Genomic DNA, 23041 nt, shown 5'->3' on the forward strand with positions numbered 1-23041 from the left:
TGGGTAATGAGGGTTAAAGTAAACATTCTTTAAAATACAGCGCAAAGTAGCAGTTAATATTGAATTTATTTAAACTATTAGTAGTCAGTGAATAGCTCGAAGGATATATTAATTGCTACTTTGCGCTGTATTTTACAGAATATTTACTTTAAATCTCATTACCTAATTTTGACTTACACCACTTCTGCTCTGAACAGCTCAAATAATCACTGGGAATGTAAAATCAACACCAATAACAGTCATACAAATTATTACAGAAAAGATTGCTTTTTATATTAAATTTAAAAAGGCTCTTGAGAACGTAATACGTCTGCCACATGAATCTACACCAACACATCAGAAATCTATCGACACAGTCTGGATTTATTCAAGAAGTGAATATTTTTCAAAAGGATTACAATACTCCATGAATTCTTGAAAAATTAAAATTAACACCATGATCCCTACTTGAATGCAATATAACGTTCAACTTTTGAAAAATATATAGAAAAAAAAACACGAATACAAAAATTATGGAATTACTTGCATTAAAAACTGTAGATACATTATTCAAAATCGGAAGGTTACACATTTACACATATGATTTCTACAAAAAAAAATAATATACTGTAACAGGTATTTACTTTGTTTTTATTTAAACTCTCCTTCCTAACATACAAATAGGTAACTGATAACTAATAGATGTTTTATAGAACACAATACGTAGGCTACCTACAACGTGGATTATTGGTTATTCCTGAGTTATGATTATCTCTTGGTCTTTAGGGAATCTGAAGAACTACAAATCCGGAGATTTAAACTTGTTACTGCAATTTCCGTTATTGCACACATTGCGTTTATTCCGATGCATGATTGAAACGTTATTATAACATCTCGCATCCCTTTAAAGCACGTGCTGGCTGAACGAGACTATGGCCAGTGCCTTGCCTGCCGCTTGGGCGCTAGTGTCGCGAATGTTGGCAGAAAAAGTGTTGAAGTTCGTGACTGTATGTCTTAGACTGTGGTGTAATCATGAATGAAGACGAAATTCTCGAGTGCTCTTCTTGCTCTCCTGGAGAAGAAATTCCATCTGGTGAAATTTCATTGGCACAACAATGTGAGCCTGCACCTCGACTTCAGCAACCTGACGCACCCGGGTATTTCCAACGCCCTGAACAATCATTTGCGCAAGAGCTTCGAACGTTCCTGTATAATGCTGAAACGGGTGAAGTTCTTGGACGAACAGCGTCTCGTTGGAGTAAGTAATAATAAACAACTTTTTATTTAACGGTGACAATATTATCATTAAAAATGACATTATGACTATAAATTTAGGGTAAAATTAGATTATTTTTAGTAAATATTGATAGGGCAGGGTGTGTCAGTAACTATGACTGTACCCTGGAATTCAGGTTGTTAAAATCAAATGATGAGGGCGTATCGGTAACTGTGACTGTTTGCACCCTGGAACTGAGGTTATTAAAATCAAACAATGTTAAAATGACATATATGAACTAGGGACACAAGTTAAAGAACACTATCAGACTGAAACTCGAGAAAACCGCAATGACTGTTGCTGGTAAGCCCCGCCCAGTATCTCTACCATCACATTACGGGACACTACAGAACAGCGGGTGCAGGAATGAGACATCTGCCGAGCAAAAATGGAAGTTGGTGATTCGCTATCTGGTAACGAAGAATAGAACTTCTTTCTACGTGCCTCTTCCCACTCATTCTCGCTTCTCTCTACCTCTCACCCATAGGCGTAGAAGAAACCGTTTCCTTGGGGGGGGGGGGGAGAGGGAAGCAAAACCATATAATTCCCATATTACGGTGTTATGGGGGACATCATTTACCTCCTGCCCCCATTATAGGTTGGCCGTAGTACAATATATCGGAATATGATCATTTAATAAAGGTATTTTCGGGGTCATGTTTCTTACAGTCAACAGTGTTACATCCATATCCGCGATGTTTCGGACCGAATTGTATAGGGCTTGAACTGTATGTCTACTACAAATTATAATAGGATATAACTTAAAACAATCTCCTTTTTCTCTCTCGTACAGAAACACATGCATACATCAGTAAAAGTACGTGACAGTGCTACCAGAAACTTCCTTTTTTATATGAAGTTTAGCTCCCTGAAGATATCATACGAAATTTAAACTCTAATTATTTTATTTAATCTCGTCTTTAAGCTTACACATTTTACCAGGATCACTTTTCTTTTTTTCTGCATTATTGTGCAGTGTTACTCATATTTCTCCAAGTGGCGGCCTGAACAGAGACTTCTAACACATGAGTACAGAGTGTTACAAAAGACACATTACAGTACGTCCATTTCTCAAATGAAGTATAGCAATTCTTATGCATTCAGAAATTTAAAATAAATGTTATAGTCCAGACACATGATCTGAAGACATTAATTCAACAATTTAAGCATAGAAACTTAATCATAAACAAAAAAGTTCTTTTGAATTCAATATTTTCTAACGTTAACCTCTTCCCTTACTATTTATTTTACCAGTTTTGTGAAAAAAGTGTCATATTTTTTTATTTTCGTAAAGAGGTCACTTAATATTGCAGAATCACTGTACATCACTAATATTCTTACATACTTAAAAAATCAGTATGAAGTAGACAATGGGACTCAAACGAGTTAACTCGGGTTAATAAATTTTGACACATGTTAGCAACCCGAGTTAACTCGGGATAATAAGGGAAGTGGTTAATAGAAAAAAAAAAAAAGATTTGAGGCAAGTTTGGGGAGGCAGTGCTCCCCATGCCCCTCCCATAACTCCGCCTATGCTCTTACCGTCTCCCTATTTACCTCGCGGAGGGTGGGTTTCGATCTGACGAACCTTGACGAATCTGTCTATCAAACATGTTAACGGTAAACGAGCTACGTGCTAAGCGTCTAAGCTAACGAGACGAAATACGAACTGAGGGAAAATGATTCTACCTAAGTTCACTGTGGAATGACGAGGAATGGCAGGGACATCTTCCATTGTCTGTTTGTTCGTAAGGGGTGGGGTGAAAAGAGAAAAGAAATGCACACCACATCCCATCGTTTGTGTGACCGGCGTGGTGCAGTAATAATTTGGAACTAACGATTATTACTTGTGTATTTAGGGAGAACCGCAACGTGTGTCTTTATATTATGAAGTGTGGATGTGTCGAATGCACAGTTTTATTTGTGCCTTAATTTTACGCACCTTTATATTACAAAGTATGGATGTGTCGAATGCACATTACTAATTTTTTAATATTTAATTATGTTCTCGAGAGTGTGGCTGGTCACTCGGCGTGAGCGGGGAACCAGTGGCAGTAATGGCGAGAGAGGGGATAAGGCTTGGCACCAGCAACAGCTATTGCGTATGTACCTAAAACTCCAAACGAAACAGAATATAAAAAACAAAAGCATCAATTCAATTTTGAGGAAATGTCATAGAGATCACCATTTTTTTTTTAGTTTAGTACATTCAGTGGTGAATTCAGGGGTGGGCTGGGTGAAATTCTCTCCTCGGATTCCAAAATATCACTCCCGGAGATTTCAGAGTTTTTTAAATTAAAAATATAATTTGTACAATATTATATTTTGATTCACATGAATTTTCAGAAACTAAAATTCTGTTATGTAGATTTTCACTTACGGGTAGGCTTACTTGTTTTCTCCTGATCTTCACTGGTTGAAATTTAAACTGTCTCAGTTTTCAGTCTTGATTGATGTATTTGAGAATTCAGGTGTGCTGTGTTTTTATAGGCAAAGTTTTCAGTATTAGTTATGTTTAGCAAGTATAATAATTTTGTTTATTGAAAAGGTTACATCCTACAGTAAATACAAATATTTCAGTATATGATGGTAAAACAAGAGACACTATTTATTTTTCCTTATAGGAAAAGTATTGAGATGTCACTGGAAAGTGCATCCATTTCATTCAATAAATAAGATTCTCAATTGGCTTTAAGTGAAAATGAAATCTGTGAAGTGGTAATTCCAACTGTGTTACAGTCATTTAGTGCTGTTAGTGGTGAGTCAATGAATAAAATGGTTGGACGCGAAATCAGATATAAAAAACGATGAGAAACCAAATATCATAGGTTGTACCAGTACTTTGATTGTACTCGGGGTGGTGTCTTTTGTAAGCTGTGTGAAATGCATTTAAAAGTGACATCGAAGCTCTTCAAAAGCAGATGGTGTATTCAAATCAATGTCCTAAAAAAACTTTACTGAAAGGCGCATTGGTCTAATTCAATCAGTAACTACCTGTAGACATATTGAATTAAGGCAGTTTATGTAAAAATGACACTTAATACCCGCTTCATTTACAATTTTGCACAGAAAGATAGTTCAGATTCACCATGTTTAAGTAAAAACATTAACATTTTTTAAATACCTATATTAATATTTTGTAGTAGGCCTATTTAAAACAAGTATAAACGAAAGAAAGCTCACTTTCTTTAATCGACTCCCTTTATCTATGTTCTTTATATAGACTGGGTCTGTCGTTGTTATGTAAGGTCTAAATTATTGCTTCTTTTGTTGTCTGCTCCACCTCGCCCTTCCCCTGTACAGTACAAATCTCTTGTGGGGGGAAGTTCTGAACTTAGAACTGAGTACATTCATCCCATTCACGAGCGTAAAATTCATTACAAAATTGAAACAGTGGGAAATCGACATATTTCGGTTAACATAAATTATAGGTACTAGCTAAGAATTTTTACTGTAGTTGCGTTGTGAAGCAGGTAATTTTTGTAAGTACTATCATATCCATTGCTGCGAAAGACATCATGGACAAATAGGAAACGAAGGCTGCCTTCCAAAGTCGATACATTGACAATTTTCTGTTATAAGTCACATTCTTCATACAGCATAAAATCCATTTTAGTGTCGCAATATGTAGACCTAAGCATAAAACTTGGTTCTGAAATTAGAAATGTAATAATATTAATAACAAGAGTAACATTTCTGGATCACGTAAATAAAATATCTAGGGAATATAAAGTACCGGTGTATATATATGCTTTCACGTGTTAATTAACTAGGTTACCTTGTTGACAAGTTTCAGCCTGTGGACTATTCTCAGAGCTGAATGGCCTTTGCGCCTTCTGATTGCGTTTCCTGTGGGGGTGTACTTGTGTAGTCGCCAAGGTAATCTAGTTAAAACGTGAAAGCAGATATGTACTTTATATTCCGAAGTGATATAGTGTTAAAAGTTGTGTAATCAAGATGTAAAATATCTAGATCTACTATTTAGCAATTATTTTCACCTGCAATTCTTGAGAGAAGCTTTTTTTTGTTATACTGAAATAGTGTCAATATTGTAACTTCTTATGTTTGCATTCCAGGTGTGTGTTTTTTATTTTACGTCTGCTTTTATAGCGGTCTCATTGGCTTCTGTTATTTGTGCCACATTGGATTGATGTCAACAGTAAGTCAATTTGAACCAAAATACAAATTGGAGCAATCACTCATAGGATCCTCACCAGGTACTGTTTATCTCTGATGCAAATTACAGCTCTGTATCTAATTATTGAAATATTTATAGGAATGTATACAGATTTTTGCAATGAAGTCCTGCGAACAGTGAATTTCCAACCAGTCATTGGTTGATCACTTAGGTGTCAGTCTCATGGGTTTCATTCCTAGCAGATCGTGTGACAGAGTAGATGTAGTATTGGCTCTTTATAAATAAACATCTTGTACTTATTTGGCCTTTCAACTTAATACTTTCACCGCAAATTTACTGTATTGCAACCAACATACTGTATATCTGCTTTATGCCTAAGTGATTGTAGCAGTTGGAAATTGTTGTTAAATATTGCAGTAAATGTAAAGTAACCGACACATAATATTTGATTGTAAATAATTTCTTTACAGGTATATTAAGACATTAAAGTATCATTGATACGTGGAGGTTGCAAAGCTATATTTGTACTATTTATGTTAGAGAAATACGTTATGTTTCGAAGGTTGCATTTATCTTTGTCTTCATATGAACAAATTTGTGAGACGGTTATTCTGTTCAATGGGATTCTTTGCAAACGACTGAACAGACGTGACAGACGAAACTCGTAATGACCAGAGCACTCTCCTCACACTTTTATTCGTCTAAAGACGAAGGTGGTTTTATCCTTTGAATATTGTTTTTGTTTACTTCATCAGCAATGAAAATGGTCCCATCTATCCTTTCCTTAATCCATATATGTCCAAAAGATATTTTTTATAATATTTTGACAAAAACCGAACATTTGTAAGCTCTTATACCAAAATTATTGCCAAATGCTGTTTTAGACTTTTTCAATGCCTGGACACTTAGATACAGGTTGGGTGGAAAACGACCCAGTGGGCAAATCAGGTACAATTCTCAACCTATTTATTTATTTTCAGAAACTCAAGCAGTCATTATAATTCATGCAATATAATGAGTAATACAATATTTCATGAATGTTATAAGAAGAAAAATAGCGTGTAACTTATTTCTTAACCATGTGGAGTTCAGAAAAAACACTTTCATGTAGGGGTATTTCACATCAACTGGATGCCTTGGTTGTTTTATTGGGACACCCTGCACATCGGTGACGAATTTACCATGTCATTCATAATATCCTCTACGATCATCTCTCACAGATGGAGAACTATGTTATTTTTATTTTATTTGGTGTGTGTACTGTTGGTCCTATTTGAAGGGGAGCTTTGCCGTACTTGTGTTGTGGTGCTGGAACTCAGCTTCTCCAAGATATTAGCATGTACAGTACCATTTGTTGCCCTGGATTCCAATTATATAATTCATTTTAAATGCTGTTGTCCATTATGTGTACTCCCCCAATATTTCGTTTGTAGTTGCAAATAATATTAGGCTGAGGTATTTCTATCCTTTTTTTCTTTTTTTTTGATTGAATAACACTGTGACCATAGCAGTGTATTTCCATTTGACTGCAGTAATGTTATTTTCTTTGCATACAAGACATTCATAAACTCTGAGAACCATATTTTTCATCTGTTGGATGCCATCAATGGGAAATTATTGTCGTTTAGTCAACTGTCTAAAGACAGATCTGAACCTCATAAGTGATACCAACAAGGTACCACTTATGAGGCAAGTAGGCCATGAGGTAATAGAGTAGGGTGACTATTTCCTTCCCCCTTCCATTGCAAGCAACACCGATTAGAAATAATCAGTCTTATTTTCCGTTATAATACCGATAGTACTGAAGTTGTCATTCTCTAGGGCATAGACGAATTTAGCAGACGTAAAAAAATTGTCGAAGTACCGATACAAAGAGAAGAGCTAATTTGGGGAATTTCTGTTTGTTGGCTCACAAAGTAATAAATGATAGATTCTTCGAGGTCAAGCTTATTACTGTTAGTAATTTCAGTATGGCCTTGATGAATATCAAAAGATATGCAATACCCTAGTTGTTGAACCATAACCCAAATTTTAAAGTCAAATCAAATAGGTTTCCCAACTTCGTTACCCTGGATGCCAAGCTCAGCACTTATATTTAGTTGGTTACGACATAAATGATCAGAGTTTTTATAACCGTCTTCAATGAGTCATGACCAGTATCATCAGCATTATCAGCTGGAGGAAATAGGTATAATGGTAATATTTTCTCAAGTTACTGTAACCCCTTCTCTTCTAGAATATAATATACCAAATCTTGTGCGTTGTACACTGAGGCCACATAGTAAAGACAATAAATAATAAGATTTTAGATATATGTGAAGAAAGAGAAACACGGCAATGAATGTGCCCACTGGGTCGAAAATGACCCACTTCTGACATCAGTCTCCCTGCATTGCAGAAAACACCATGTAATTATTTCTAACCTAGGAACATATTGTTATAGTCTTACACGCCTTAGTTCAAAATGTGTGTACTAATTTGAACAAAATGTGTCATGGTTTATTACCAACCTTGAATTATTCGGGTTTATTTGTAGCGCTAAATGCAATGTGTAATTATGTCAGTCACAACAATGCTCATCTAAGGAGAAAATTGCGCGGGAATAAAGTTATGATACACAGTAGTGTAAATAACAATCTCATCAGCAATAAAAGAAAAAAAGATCTTTAATAATGGAAATGAAACTAAAATTTCTGGGTGGGTCATAAATGACCCAATGGGCATAAATGGTTTAAGGGGAAATGTATGTGAGACTGGTGATTTTTTTAATTTTATTTTATTATATTTTCTAATGTTTAAAGATTAGATCGCCAGAATTCTATTTCAAAATTCCACCAGAAAGTGTCCTCAAACAATTGTTAAATGCTATGATGCTGCACCAATCTTCTTTATAATTCCAAATTCTACACTTCATTTTCAGAAAGTTATATATTTTTTAAGAATGTATCCAGTGGACTTTGCTGAAATTTTGCACACATGCTTAACTTTGTATATGCTTTATTTCGATGTCAGGATAAATTTCATAGCTGGTATATTTTCCAATTAACACAAAACTTACTGTTGCAGAGAAAGATACACTTTGGAAAATTACTTCTTAAACATCATAAATAAGCTAAGCCAAGTGTCAGAAAAAATTCTAATAGCAATTGTTTGAGCATCGTAAACCTGACAAAAGTTGTTACCGTCAAAACCTATAATGCCAAGCAATCTGGGTATATATAATCTAGGCTGGTACTGGTACCTACATTGGTTTTTGTAAAAGTGGTACATAAGTAAAATGAGAATTATTGAAACTCTTTAAGCAACTCTTGCCCAGAATACTTGTTAAATTTTCATGAAAATTGTCATACATGCTTTACATGTTACATGTAACATATCCAAATTTCACAATGCTATGGCAAATGCTAAGGGTGTTACGACATTTTTAGCAATACATTGCACTCCCATTGATATTTGAGGGGTTCACAACCAGAGTGGACCAAGTCCACAAGTGGCCAGTTTGTGGATTAATATAATCTGGGATGAAGAAAACTTAGCTTTATTCATTGCCATAACAAACCAAGACCGTAACTCATTTGTTACTCCACACAGAGCAGCACTTCCTGTGCAAGGTGAAGGTTGCTAAGTATTTTTCACATCCATAGTGAACCAAGTCCATTACTTCACAGATCATAATTGCTTGTGAGAGAGTGTGTTTTCTTTCGAACAATAACATATCTACAGATGAAGATGAAGAAGAAGTGTTGTTAAGTAACACTTAAAGGACAATACTTCTACTCTCAAACATATTATTTTATATTCTGACAGCTGGTGGGGACAGAACAGGAATATACAATTGCTACTCACACTTTCAAAGCTTGTTCATGACCCAGATATAATAGATCATATGTTTCTGGTGTCTGGACATTAGTTTCTCCCGAATGATTCAGAATTTGGATTGATTGAATCTGCAAGCAGGGAGGTGCAACGTATCTACACCCCAGAAGCCTGGGTGCAAATTATCAAGTCCTCAAAGCAGAGGAATCCTCATTTTAAAGTGATCAAGATGAATAGAGAGGAATTCTTATCCACAAAGATTTTGGAAAAAGTAATCACGAACAGGAAAAAGTCTGCTGATGGACAAGCCTTCAATTGGTTAAAAATAATCTGGTTAAGAGGACAGAAAGTCTGGCCTTTAAAAGTGTTTTCAAGGAAACTCTAAATGAAGATGTGCCTTTTTTTAGAGGTAAACTATGCGCAAAAGAAGAGTGCAGGACAATCACTATTATCATTATCACCTGTCATTAAAGATCCCTTATATGGGATGCAACGAAAGATCACTGCAGCTAAGAGGACATGATGGACCTTTTGCCCTATATACCTCCAACTATTCATCATAACTTCTTCAAGAATCTCCCAGTTGAGATTACTACTAGGTCAGCTGACATTGTAAACAACGAAGAAGTTACATACAGTACATAGGTTGATTTTTTAGTTCCGGCAACTATTTTTTTCTCTCGATACTTACGAGGTTACAAACCTTCGATGTAGTCACCAGCGTTGTGTACAACGTGTTCCCAGCGATACGGAAGCCGTTGGATCTCGTTGGCACTGCCTAATCTGTTGATGGTGCAAATAGAGCGGTCGGTTGCCTGTAAAACTTCTTCAACTGTTTGGAAGCGAATCCTTCATTGTAGGGATTAGATCGAAGTCGCAGGGACTTAAATCCCGAGAATATGGTGATAGAGGACTTCCCAGCCCCAGCAATTGAACAATTCAGGCATAACTCCTGCTGTATTCTCCCTAGCATTGTCGTGCAGAACGATGGGTGGGTTATCCATAAAATGTCGCCGTTTTCTTCTCAGAGCTGCTCACAGATTGTTTCGCAAAATTGAACAGTAGTACTCTGCATTAACATTCTGCCTTGGGGAACGTATGTTTTAAAATCACACCACCCCAATCATAGGAAGAATCAACATTGGTGGAGGTCAGCCGAACTGTTGTTTTCATGGTGACGCCACTCGTCCGTTCGGTGTTTCAACTGAGGTCTCATGAATTGTAATGATACGCCGTAAGAAGACCTCTCCTTCTCGCTCATGGTGCTGCAAGAGTGTACGAGAAGCGTCACATTGCTGCCATTTCTGCATGTCCGTTAAATCATGGGGAACCCATTTTGAGGTAATTTTCCGCATTTTCAGGTGATCCTTCAGGATGTGAAGCACAATCGAAGGAGCCAATCCTATATCTTGCGCTAATTCACGAATCGTTAAATTCCGATCCATCTCCACTAATGCAGACACAGTCCGTACATGTTCGTCACTTACTGGTGGGTGACCAGATCGAGGCATGTCCAACACACTTTCGCACTAATGCATCCGCACCACAAGCCTCTTGCGGTCCTTGATCGTGCTGTGCAACCTCTAGCACATTGAATTTTAAACCAGCTTCTCTGTTCCCCCTTCGAAAACATTGCGACTGTATTCTGCAACCACTTGTTCACAACTGCTCGTCTTATTGTTATCACTGTGGACGGAAATGGAGGGGGAGGGCGATTTCATTTGCTCTGAGGGAGGGGATGCATGTAAGTGACATGTGGTTTAAATGATATTGCCTGGCTCCTTTGTACAGCATCGCTGCAGCATAGTTGCCACTATTAAAAAATCAACACATATATATTGAGTTGAATAATGCTGATATGGTTATATAGCAAAATTAAAAAAAAAAAAAAAAATTCAATACACTGGTTAAATTGTAATTTTTGTTTGATCAATTAAAAGAAACTCACAACCAGAGTGAACCCAGTCCATCTTTTTTTTAAGAAATAAAATTGTTCACCAGGGTTAATAACTAGTCATTTCATACGTATACCGCAACTTAAGTTACAGAATATCCTAATTATTAAGTCTACTCTAAAATTAATTTAACTTTTCAGAAATTAATTATGAGCAAGGAACTTTAAGACACGATTTCTCAAAACTATTCCAAGTGGACTTGGTCCACTCTGGTTGTGAACCCCTCATTTATCCTTAATAATCTACCATTGATTTCTCCCTCATTTAAAACATATGTTATGATATGAAGACATGGGGGGAATAATGAAGAAAGTCCATTTTTTTCCCATTTTTAGATTATGGTGTCAGTTTTAGAGAAACTCATGTAGTTTCATTATGTATATTCATTTGCGTCAAAAATTCTAAGGGTCCCATGACATTCTTGATTTAATATAAGTTGGAAGATGGAAGACTGATGAGACTTGATGAAAAAACGATGAATGTGCATTCCAATGTTTCTTTAAAATATAATGCTTTAGTTGTTTTTAGTTGTCAATTGTTACTATTATTTATCTGATTGGTGTTCCATTGTTAGAATTCAAGTCAAAGTTTATTTCTGTTGTTGTTAGAAAAGATAATATCAGGGTCATTCCATATCAAATCAACAAGGCGCTCAACCCGACCGACTCAGATTTCTTTAAAAATTTGAGGGTTTGTTTTATCTGCGGCGGTAACTAAAACTGCCGAGTTTCATATGTCCTGTGCTTTTCGTTTTCTGTCAGTGGCGTTTCAAACATGAAGAAAAATCATATTTTTGTAAGCACACCGCTTCAATTAAAATTATATATCTCAACAACGTCTCCAGATAAATTTACAAAAATTGAGTGATACATTCTTAATGTGTGATAGTTTTTATTGCTTATATTGTTTTCTGCATATATTCAATTACACTAAAAAAAACATGGTGAAACAATTTTCACATATTCATATTTAAAAATGGGGGTTCTATTTTAAGCAAAAAAATATATAGTACGCCTCAATTAGTGATATAATGAACTGATGAGTTTCAACTTGGAATTATCATAGGTTACAAAGATAAATATTGTTATGTCACTGCAAGCGTAAGCTAACCGTATAAGTCGCGATAATTATGTCCCACACATTCGTTGTATTTAAATATATTTGATCATATTATTGAATGTCACTCTGTAATTTAACATGTAGTACATAATTCGATTATTACCTCAAATAAATTATTGTCACATGGATTTAGTTAAACCTGAAGTTCTGTAAGAAATGCTTACCTTTCATTGCTGAGATGAAATAGCCTGATCATCTTTCCAGACAGGATGCTCCGTTGTTTCAGCTGCATTTTATAACTGCTTAGCAAGTATAATACCCATCCTAAACAGCAGGACTGTATGAAACTTGTGTTCCAGGCACTGCGGTGGATTTTGCAAATCAAAGAGCAAGCATTTTTTCCTCTTCAGTATAGCTTTTTTCAGTCACATAAACGGTATTAATGTTTGGGAGATGATCACTTGTCCAGTCGTACAATTCCCTAGGTGTAGTTATTTGTTTATCGGATGGTCTCTGCAAACTAGCACGAGCCGCAAACATTTTTAAGTGTCCCACCTACAACGTCACATGCTCTTTTGCCATGCGATATGCAAAAATATGCAATTCTGCAGGAAATCCAAGATCTTCTTCATGTAATGTGAGGTTCAGGAAATTTTTTTTCTATTTTTATACTGAGCAGAGAATCCATCAGAGAAATACATAATTTTTGTGGTGAATTACAGATGTTTGTTTTAATGACTCCATTAGATATTTTTGAAACAGATGTACAGCTGTAGTGTCATGTTTCGGGCAGTGTGAAATTATTACCAGATTTTTAATAGAGACTGTATCGGATGACGATTCGTTATAATATATTACGAAAGTATGAATGGTTGTCTGCACATTAGTCCTGTGGTATGACTGAATTTCATCTTGGATTACGAAATAATAGTTTTCAGTGAAGTCGCATAACACAACATGGCTGTAGAAATGATTTCATATCACGTAGAAACTTTCTTTGTTCGGGTGATATAAATGAGTGAGTCAGTAAATCACCAAGTTTCTCCAAGAGAGAGTCGAAAAATTTGTCTTTGGGTTTCACTATGGTCTCAACCGTTGATCAGTCAGTCATCATCCACTGCTTGCAGGTCACTGATTCACTGAAGTTTTATTCGAAACATTTCTCTAAACCCTCTCTTATTTTGAATGGTTCAGGACATTCTGTACATTTCCTGAACAAGCAATTTATATGAGGAGGATTGCACACCATAGCAGCCAAGAAACGTTGATAAGTTGGAAGGTATAAAGAAAAATTTTCTAGAAATCCACGTAGACCTGAAACTTTAATAAATTGCTTCTGGCATGAGTTTTACAATCTGATGAGGACACAAACACAGACAGTATAGTCCCACTAACTCCAGCTAGAATACAATTTCTTGGTCTAAGAGCTGAAAATTTGGAGAATATTACCTTCATTTCAGGTTTAGAATTTTTAAACGCTGCATATAATTCATTTCTGCTCATGTGATTTACTCCCTGAGTCTTTAATCATAACAAATATTTCTTACCAGGCATCATTCTGCTAATCTCGTCAGAACAACAGAATTCTTTAACTTTACCGGCAACAGCCGCGGGTAAGGGTTTTCCAGGTTCCGGATTTGGTGAACACAAAATTCCCTTTTTTTTTTAGCCAGGACTTTGGCTTTCTGAATTATGTATTCGGAAGCTGAAAGAAACTATTTTTGATATATTATTTACGCTCCAGCTTTTAGGTAGTAGTGTTAAAATGGTGATTTCCTCACTTTTACCTGAATTTTGAAAATTTTCCTGCAACTGAGACAAAATTTCAGAATCAGGACTTGATGAAGGTCCTGGTTCCTCGGCGTCTTTAATATCGAAGACTTTATCTTTTAAGACTTTTTCAATATTTTCAAATTTCTGTCTCTTATATGTCTCTTGTTGTAGCCTTTTTTGTTTAATAAGGAACACACCTTGGTCAAAAAGACTTGTATTTAATGAACTTACATTTGCTGTAGAATCGACGTATTCTTCATTACTAGAGTCATTCTGAGGATTCTGCGTAATAACATCATATTATATTTTTTTATTTCATTGCGCACACCTTTTGTTCCTGTTTTAAATCAGGAAATACATTAAGCATCCACGATATAACACTTCTTAAATTTTTCCTCTAATTGCAATGCCCTGATTTCTCGAAGGGATTGCAGCAAACATATAACTTAAAATGCGACTCCATTACATTGCACAAAACTACCACATTCTAAAGAAACTAACGAAACTGCACTTGAAACAGATCGCACGTTTTGTATAAATTGAAGACTGTATAAACTCCCACTGTATAAACTCTGACAGATCGATGATGCAGATAATAATCAGACAAGTACGAACTTGCATGCATGCAGTGTTGGTGTAAGATGGGTTTAAATGCTACAAACCAAGACATTGATATATTTTTTTACTGATATTCCTGAAACGTTCCCAAAATGAAACTTACACCAAGGTGAGAATGCTCTTACCTCTATAACATATATTTTTCGCGAAATAATTTGTGCCCCGCATTTTTAGATATTCAATGTTACAATGTGATTCACATGACCATTCACTAAATAATTCGATACTTTGATGCAAACCTATTTTTATTGAAAAGTATGATTCGTTAGCTTTAAAATAAGCTCAAGTTTAAGATTCTACCTCGATTAGAAGAGAAGTTATGAATTATTTTTGTTGACATAGTATGCAACATTTTTACATTTTTTCTCATATTGACAGAATTGCTGTATGGATATCGTGCATTATTGAGGGCTAAAATTTTACATAATTAATTAACTTAAGGTTCTTTACCATCCCACCAAATTTAATGAAAATCTGAGGTGGTCGGGTTGAAAAGTCCCCTTTTTTGTGTTGATTTGACATGGAATGGCCCATCAGTTAATATTGAGTTAAATTTGGTAAAAGATTGCTGTTGTGATGGATCTACATACAAACCCAGAATTGAGTCAAAGTACAAAGAAAAAACCAAAAACTTGGCCGTGTACCAGATGCTACAATGAAAATTAAAACCCAAACACATGAAACAGGAGAGGACTGTAAGTGCACTAGATTGAAGTGTTCTCAAAACTTTAGTGAACTAAATAGTAGTGATATCTTCAAACATATTAATAGTCTGTCTGATCGTGATGCTCAGACACTTTATTTGAGTGGTTTAATTGAAATAAAACTCGTAAAAGGAGACGTCCTAGAAAAGGTCAAAATGAAGCCCTTCTTCTTGATTGCAGATATTCGTACAGTGTTAGAACAAAGAAAGATGATGTAGTGATGGACGTACCAGTTTGTTACAAAGGTTTCTTGGCTCTCCATGGGATATGTGCAAGAATATTACAGACCATTCAGGAGCAGTTGAAAGAATGTGATAAGGTTGTACGAGGGAAACATAAAAATCGACCACATGCTATAAGTGATGAAACTAAGAATGCAATTCATGACCATATTCAATATCAATATCACAAACTGCAGTAACAGAAGTACTTAAAGACTAGTATGAAATTATATGGCACAGCAGATTTAAGCCAAGCCCATTCCAAGTTTCTGAGTGCAATCAGACATTTTCTAAAGAATGGACAGTGTTATTCTCCTCTAATGGAGCATACAAAAGTAAGTTATCTGTGCCTACAAGACCTCTGAAACAAGTAAAAGTAGAAATTGAACAGCCACGTATTATGTCATTAAGATCTGGGAGCTACAATGCATCATGGGATAAAGTAGTTTTCACAGATACAAGAAAGAGAAAACCTTCAAGGCTGCAAGAGGGGGAATTTACTCTACCAGATCCTGCTTACACCGAGATCCTACCAATACCTTTGTTAAAGTGGAAAGATTTGAAGGCATTTTTTATAATTAATATTTAGTCAGTAGTTTACATCTGTAGTACTATACAATATTTTACTTATTTAATTTTTTACTTCCAGGAGTTTTAAAGCTTCTCACGAAAGAAGAATCAAAACTATTCTATGACAATATACCACACTGTGAATGACTGCAGAAGATATGTAAATACATTCTCTTGCTCCATTATTTTATATAAGTGTAGTGTGTTAAATTGCATTTATAGTGTTTTACAGAGTCCAAGTTTGAGTTAAATCAAGTAAAGTAGGATAGGCCTATTAACAGTGTTCTACAATTAAGGTTTTGCTCATTCACCTTTATTTCTGCTTGTATTTGTTCATTATAACGTTATTGTTGCTCTTTCTCCATTTTTGGTAACGAAACTTTGTGAATCCATTGTTATAACATGTAAGTGTAATTTAATTGCAATCATTGTATCCATTATTATAAGACATGAGCAGTAAAGCGTTTCAAACTTTAAAATTGTAATATTTCAGAATAATGGAAATGTGACATTCATCATTATTCCCACCATGTCTTCATATTTCAGCACTAGCTTCAGAATCTCTGATATTAAATTGTGTCATTATAAGAATAATTGTATGTTGTTTAATTTATTTTCTTCTAGGTCTGGCATTTAAACCTACGCCTCCAAATATTGATTATACTTTGATTTGGTGCAAGTCCAATGACACAAAGGACGTGGAGTATTGGGTGGGAAACCTGAACAAATTCTTGGAAGGTGAAGTTGTGTTGTTGAAATACTTTCAGTCTATTGGTACTACAATGGCGCAGTTCATCAGAATAGTATTATTTTGCCATATAATCGTTACCACATTACGTCATATTTTCCATCTATTAAAACATACTGTTTCAAATGTGATAAAATCTTATTTTACAGTTCATAACTTAAAAAATTTAATTATATTATAATTGTGGAATTATAGCAAGTTCAGCAGTTTTTCTGAAGGGAAAAGGTGACGATATTGATGATTAATAAAATTTTCCTTTTGAACTTTCATTCGGAACCTATTATCATTTATATAATCACAAACCTATAATTAATAATTCATTCTGGATAACTCTGCAGGGTCCTCGCTCCACAAACAAAAACCATTGGATGAAGCTCTATTAACAAACAAAAAATTCATTCAATAAATTCACTCCTACTTTTGCATGAGTCTGAAAATATCCTACCATCAGTCTACACCATTGGCACGTCTTGAGTAAATTCTGGGGCACTCTTTGAAGTTGTAATCCTAGCTATTGTAGCCCGAAAATTGTATTTTAATTCTTCTGTTGTACATGGATTATTTGCATATAATTTCCCCTTCAATGTCCCCAAGAGATACAAATTGTTCGGATTTAAATCCGTTGCCAATTTTATTAACAAACACTTGTCTTATTGCATTCAGTGAGCTTTCCATCCTTCCGAAATTACTTTTGAAATTTTACAGCTTTTATGCTTCATATAAAGTCTGCCGAGTTAGCTCTGTGGTAGCGTGTCTGCCGCCTCCAGACTAGCCAGGTCGGGTTTGATTCTGGCAAACAATACAGTAGCGTGCAAATTAATCTGAACACGACATATTTTTACATTTTCTGTCATTGTTGGCCTCACAGCTGCTCATAGTGCTTTAATTGACATCTGTAGTACGTGTAATTCCATTGTTGAAGGTCTGTCATTATTTTTTTTATAATATGTGACATTTTGCCTGTCGTTTTGTACTTATAAGCATTTCAGTTGTGTTGAAGACTTAATACTGCAATCCTGTGTACATTCTGTCGTCTTCAGAAATGGATACAACTCCACGAAAACGGTCTAAAATTATAACATTAGCAGAGCATTCTTCTATGACACACAGGCAAATTGCTGCAGAATGTCACATCCGTTTGGCTACTGTTAATTCGATCATAAAACGATACAGGGAAACTGGATCCATCACACCCCAGAAAAATGGAAACTGTAGCTGGAAAAGGAAGACTTCACCTGCAGATGATCGTTTGTCAGGAAAAGTAAATTAAATCCTAGACTAACTGCTGTCGACTTAACCCTCGAGTTAATGGCTATCACTGGGGCGAATATTCACGTGACAACAGTGCTGCGTAGGCTTTTGGAAGCTGGACGAAGGGCTCGTAAGCATATTAAGAAGCAACTGCTAACCCCTGTTATGTGCAAAAAACGCTTAATGTGGGCAGAATTACATCAACACTGGACAGTGAATGACTGGAAGAATGTACTTTTTTCCGATGAGTCTCATTTCGAGGTCCACGGCCACCGTGTTTCTTATGTACGGAAAGGATCCGAAAAAGTAACAGCAGCTCATCTCCAACAAGCACCAAAATACCCCCCTAAAGTAATGTTTTGGGGTTGTTTTACACATGAAGGGCCTGGAGCATTAATACCTATCAAGGGAATGATGAATTCTGACAAATATATTCACTTATTGGAAACCAGAATCGTACCCCAGCTGCAAAAATCATTTCTGGATGGCAGAGGTGTGTTCCAACAAGACCTGGCACCATGCCATACGTCTCGAAAAACTACGGAATTCTTCAACAAGAAGAATATTCAGGTACACTCCTGGCCAGGCAACTCACCCGACATCAACCCCATTGAGAACTTGTGGTCAATTTGCAAAAGAAGAATGCAAAAAATGGATTGTTCTACAAAGGAGAAGATGATTTCTGCCCTCATTGGTGTATGGTTTCGCGATGAATAAATGAAGAATATTTGTGGGAAATTAGTGGAATCCATGCCAAATCGTCTCAGAGCTGTTATTAGGAACAAGGGAGGCCACATATATTACTGAGGTATGTCTTAGATCCTTTTTCTTAATCCCGTTTGAGTGTTTTTGCATAAGTAATTACGTTGTTTGGATTAATTTTCACGCTACTGTACCTCTCGTCTCACCAACAGAAAGACAGTGCAGGCAAAGATTTCGGAGCTACTTATAAATAGGGGAGAATGCATATCATGTGTATAATTACCTTAACTAATTATGGACAACACTTATTGAATGTCAGTCTTCCTCGGTTATCTGTTAGTTACCATGATACCTGTTGATTCTTATGTTCACAGGTTCAAACTTTGCTGGGTGAAATTGAATATTAAGAATAATAAAATCATTAGTGTGGCTTCCTCCAGGAAGATGTCGTAGATTTATGCAGCTGATGGAGCTGCAGCTGATCAGCTGTCCCTAATAGAGGGCTCCAGGAAAAATTTCTCCCTTTTTCTCTCCTACATTTAATTTCAACACTGAATAATCTTTGAAGTTGAAAGCATTGTTAAATGAAATACAGATATTAATAAGTATTCAATATTGATATTGACACAATATATTGTCCACACCTGTGGAGTAACGGTCAGCTCGTCTGGCCGCGAAACCAGGTGGCCCGGGTTCGATTCCCGGTCGGGGCAATTTACCTGGTTGAGGTTTTTTCCAGGGTTTTCCCTCAACCCAAGATGAGCAAATGCTGGGTAACTTTCGGTGCTGGACCCCGGACTCATTTCACCGGCATTATCACCTTCATCTCATTCAGACACTAAATAACCAAAGCTGTTGATAAAGCGTCGTAAAATAACCTACTAAAATAAAAAAAATAAAAAGACACAATATATTAAACATTTAAACGATATATTTGACTGACTGTAACAGTAGATCTTAAAATAATTTTTAGTTTTGATTTGACTGAAGCATATTTAAATTTATGAAAATTGTTTTGAACAATATAGGCGTGAGTTCACTGGTAGTTGACCAGTTAAGGAACATTCGTTTCTTAAATCTCCATTTTGTTTGTAGATAAAGTCACAAGGAAAAGATTTCTAGAGTAAATAAGGATATTAAAATGTTGACAAAAGCAATGGTGCTATTCAATACTTGTTTAAAGCAATGTAACATGATGAAGCCACTGACATGGCTCAGTCAGTTAAGGCGCTTGCCTGCCAGTCTGAAATTGCGCTCGGGCGCGGTTTCGATCCCCGCTTGGGCTGATTACCTGGTTGAGTTTTTTCCGAGGTTTTCCCCAACCGTAACGTGAATGCCAGGTAATCTTTGGCGAATCCTCGGCCTCATCTCGCCAAACACCATCTCGCAATCTCCAATCTCAACGACGCTAAATAACCTCGTAGTTAATACAGCGTCGTTAAATAACCAACTAAAAAAAAGATGAAATTTATTTTTACACTAACAGCTTACAAAAATACCAGTAGTTGACCTCTATGTGTCAGTAAGTGACCAGTTTTTCGACCAATAGTTGACCACTACTAAATCAAATTTGATATGGCTATTTTAACACAGAAGACACACTTATATTTTATTACATAAAAATGCACTTGCATTCTAACCAAGACTTTTACCTGCAAAACTGAAAGTTTGAATCGCATAAATATGTCTTTTTTTTATAGTTTTCCTGCGTTCAGAATAAACACACTGCACTGTATTCTCCGATATAGTATCAGGATCTTCTTGTGCTGGCTACTTGAACACATTTGCAGCCACGTGTTGAGCAAATTCATCAAAATCTTCTTCCTCTTTCTTTACCACTTTTCCCACAAAGTAAACGACAAGTTTTCATCGCTATATATATTTCACAATGAACCAAGTTCCGCCTTTCACATGGTTCCCATCATTACTGCTTTGGTTGTTGCCATCTTCCTCAGAAATGTCCAAAAGTATATCATCAATGTCCGATGATAAAGTCTGGAATTCTAACTCTAACTCGAACTCAGAGATATCTGACTGAGAGACCTCTAGTTTTTTAGATTTTTTGCTATCAGACCTTCCTTGATTACTTCTGTCTCTTGTCCTTTCCTCGCATTGTGTTTTCTTCCTTCCTTCCACATTTCTTTCTTTTTGTTAACATCTAAATCCTAATGATATTGTAGCCACCTGTTACTCGTAATATCATGTGGTAACTCATTTTTCTGCAGCATTTCCTCAATCTACACATCTTCTCCATTTTGCTGTGCTTCTTCAACATTATTGTTCTTATGACAAGTCAATATGGCACCATCAGAATGTTGTTAAAATCATTTGGTTGTATGCATCTTTTCCATAATTTTAACCAATTGTAGGAGAGTTCAGATGCCACGTCATCTCCAGTCCATTTTACATTAGCTGCAACAGTTCTGAATTCTTCAGTGCATCCAGGTTTCATAACCGATTCCAAATACAACTGACATTTCACATAAAACTTAGTTGGTTTGAGGTTCACAGTTCCATTTCTATCAACCCACAGACTCATGACTCATACATCCAGAATAATTTACTGCATTTGTGTCAATTAGGAAGGTGTTGCATTTATGGAAGCCATTCTGAGATGGCTCTTTCATCGAATACTCGCTCTGTAATGACTGACCAAAATTTGTTTTTGATACTACACATCTCTTATACTCATATGGCAAATCCTCAACTGCATTTTGCCAGACAGTTTTTAAGGTTGTAGAATGTGTGTAGCATTTAAAAGCGAGGCAAACTGAAGAATTTTATTTTCTGCACACAATTTGGCAACTACTGTGACCACCAATAATTTAGGTGAAGGCATTCTATCTTTCAGCTTATTAGTCAGGGTGGAATGTAGTATTCCATATTTTCTTGCAATTTGAGAATTGGAATAGAGTCATTTGAGCATCCTTAATTCCATTATTTAAGGATTATTTTATATATTTGAAGACTTTTTTTCCATTTTTTGACCTAGTCATACGAAATAGTTGCAAACATTTAAAACACAGATTATATACAATCTACGTAATTTACATAAAAAAGTCAGGAGCACATTTGCAAGTGATGGACACCTACTGGATATCACTTTATTTTAAACTGGTCCAGTAGTTGAATGTCTGGTCAACTACCGGTACTGGTGCTTGATAATAATTAAGAAATAGTAAATGACCTTACTTACTTACTTACTGGCTTTTAAAGAAACTGAAGGTTCATTGTCGCCCTCATATAAGCCCGCCATTGGTCCCTATCCTGAGCAAGATTAATCCATTCTCTATCATCATATCCCACCTCCCTCAAGTCCATCATAATATTATATTCCCACCTATGTCTCGGCCTCTCTAAAGGTCTTTTTCCCTCCGGCCCCCCAACTAACACTCTATATGCATTTCTGGATTCGCCCATACGTGCTACATGCCCTGCCCATCTCAAACGTCTGGATTTAATGTTCCTGTGTCAGGTGAAGAATACAATGCTTGCAGTTCTGTGTTATGTAACTTTCTCCATTCTCCTGCAACTTCATCCCTCTTAGCCCCAAATATTTTCCTAAGCACCTTATTCTCAAACACCCTTAACCTATGTTCCTCTCTCAAAGTGAGAGTCCAAGTTTCACAACCATAAAGAACAACCGGTAATATAACTATTTTATAAATTCTAACTTTCAGAATTTTTGACAGCAAACTGGATGATAAAAGCTTCTCAGCCGAATAATAAGAGGCATTTCCCATATTTATTGTGTGTTTATTTTCCTCCCAAGTATCATTTGTATTTGTTACTGTTGCTCCAAGATATTTGAACTTCTCCACCTCTTCAAAAGATAAATTTCCAATTTTTATATTTCCATTTCGTACAATATTCTCGTCACAAGACATAATCATATACTTTGTCTTTTCGGAATTTACTTCCAAACCTATCTCTTTACTTGCTTCCAGTAAAATTCCCATGTTTTCCCTAATCGTTTGTGGATTTTCTCCTAACAATGAACACCCCTATTAATTCACTGAACAACAAATTTTTACTTTTTGTCTTGCTCCGAAATAAAAATAGGTGAATATTACTAATATGTGTGCCCTAAATCTGAATTTAAAATCGAAATTGTCCCATCATGTACCAATGTCCGGGGAAAGTGAATTGACTTCTTTATAATTTTTTTTTTTTTTTTTTGCTACTGATAAAATTACAACACTCTAGGGATTCAAAATAACTCATAATACTT

The 23041-nt window shown here is 35.8% G+C and overlaps 1 protein-coding gene across 1 annotated transcript in view; it reads left to right on the top strand.

Moving 5' to 3' along the window:
• Positions 1 to 984: 984 nt before the first annotated feature.
• Positions 985 to 23041, top strand: part of LOC138707954 (sodium/potassium-transporting ATPase subunit beta-2-like) — a 60626-nt gene continuing 38569 nt past the window's right edge. Inside the window, exons 1-3 of the mRNA XM_069838028.1 lie at positions 985 to 1237; positions 5332 to 5472; positions 16734 to 16847. Coding sequence (XP_069694129.1) covers positions 1012 to 1237; positions 5332 to 5472; positions 16734 to 16847 — 481 coding nt within the window. The 5' untranslated portion in view covers positions 985 to 1011. The remainder of the gene's footprint in view (positions 1238 to 5331; positions 5473 to 16733; positions 16848 to 23041) is intronic.

The sequence above is a fragment of the Periplaneta americana genome, chromosome 10 (genome assembly GCF_040183065.1).
Source record: "Periplaneta americana isolate PAMFEO1 chromosome 10, P.americana_PAMFEO1_priV1, whole genome shotgun sequence".
NCBI lineage: Eukaryota > Metazoa > Arthropoda > Insecta > Blattodea > Blattidae > Periplaneta > Periplaneta americana.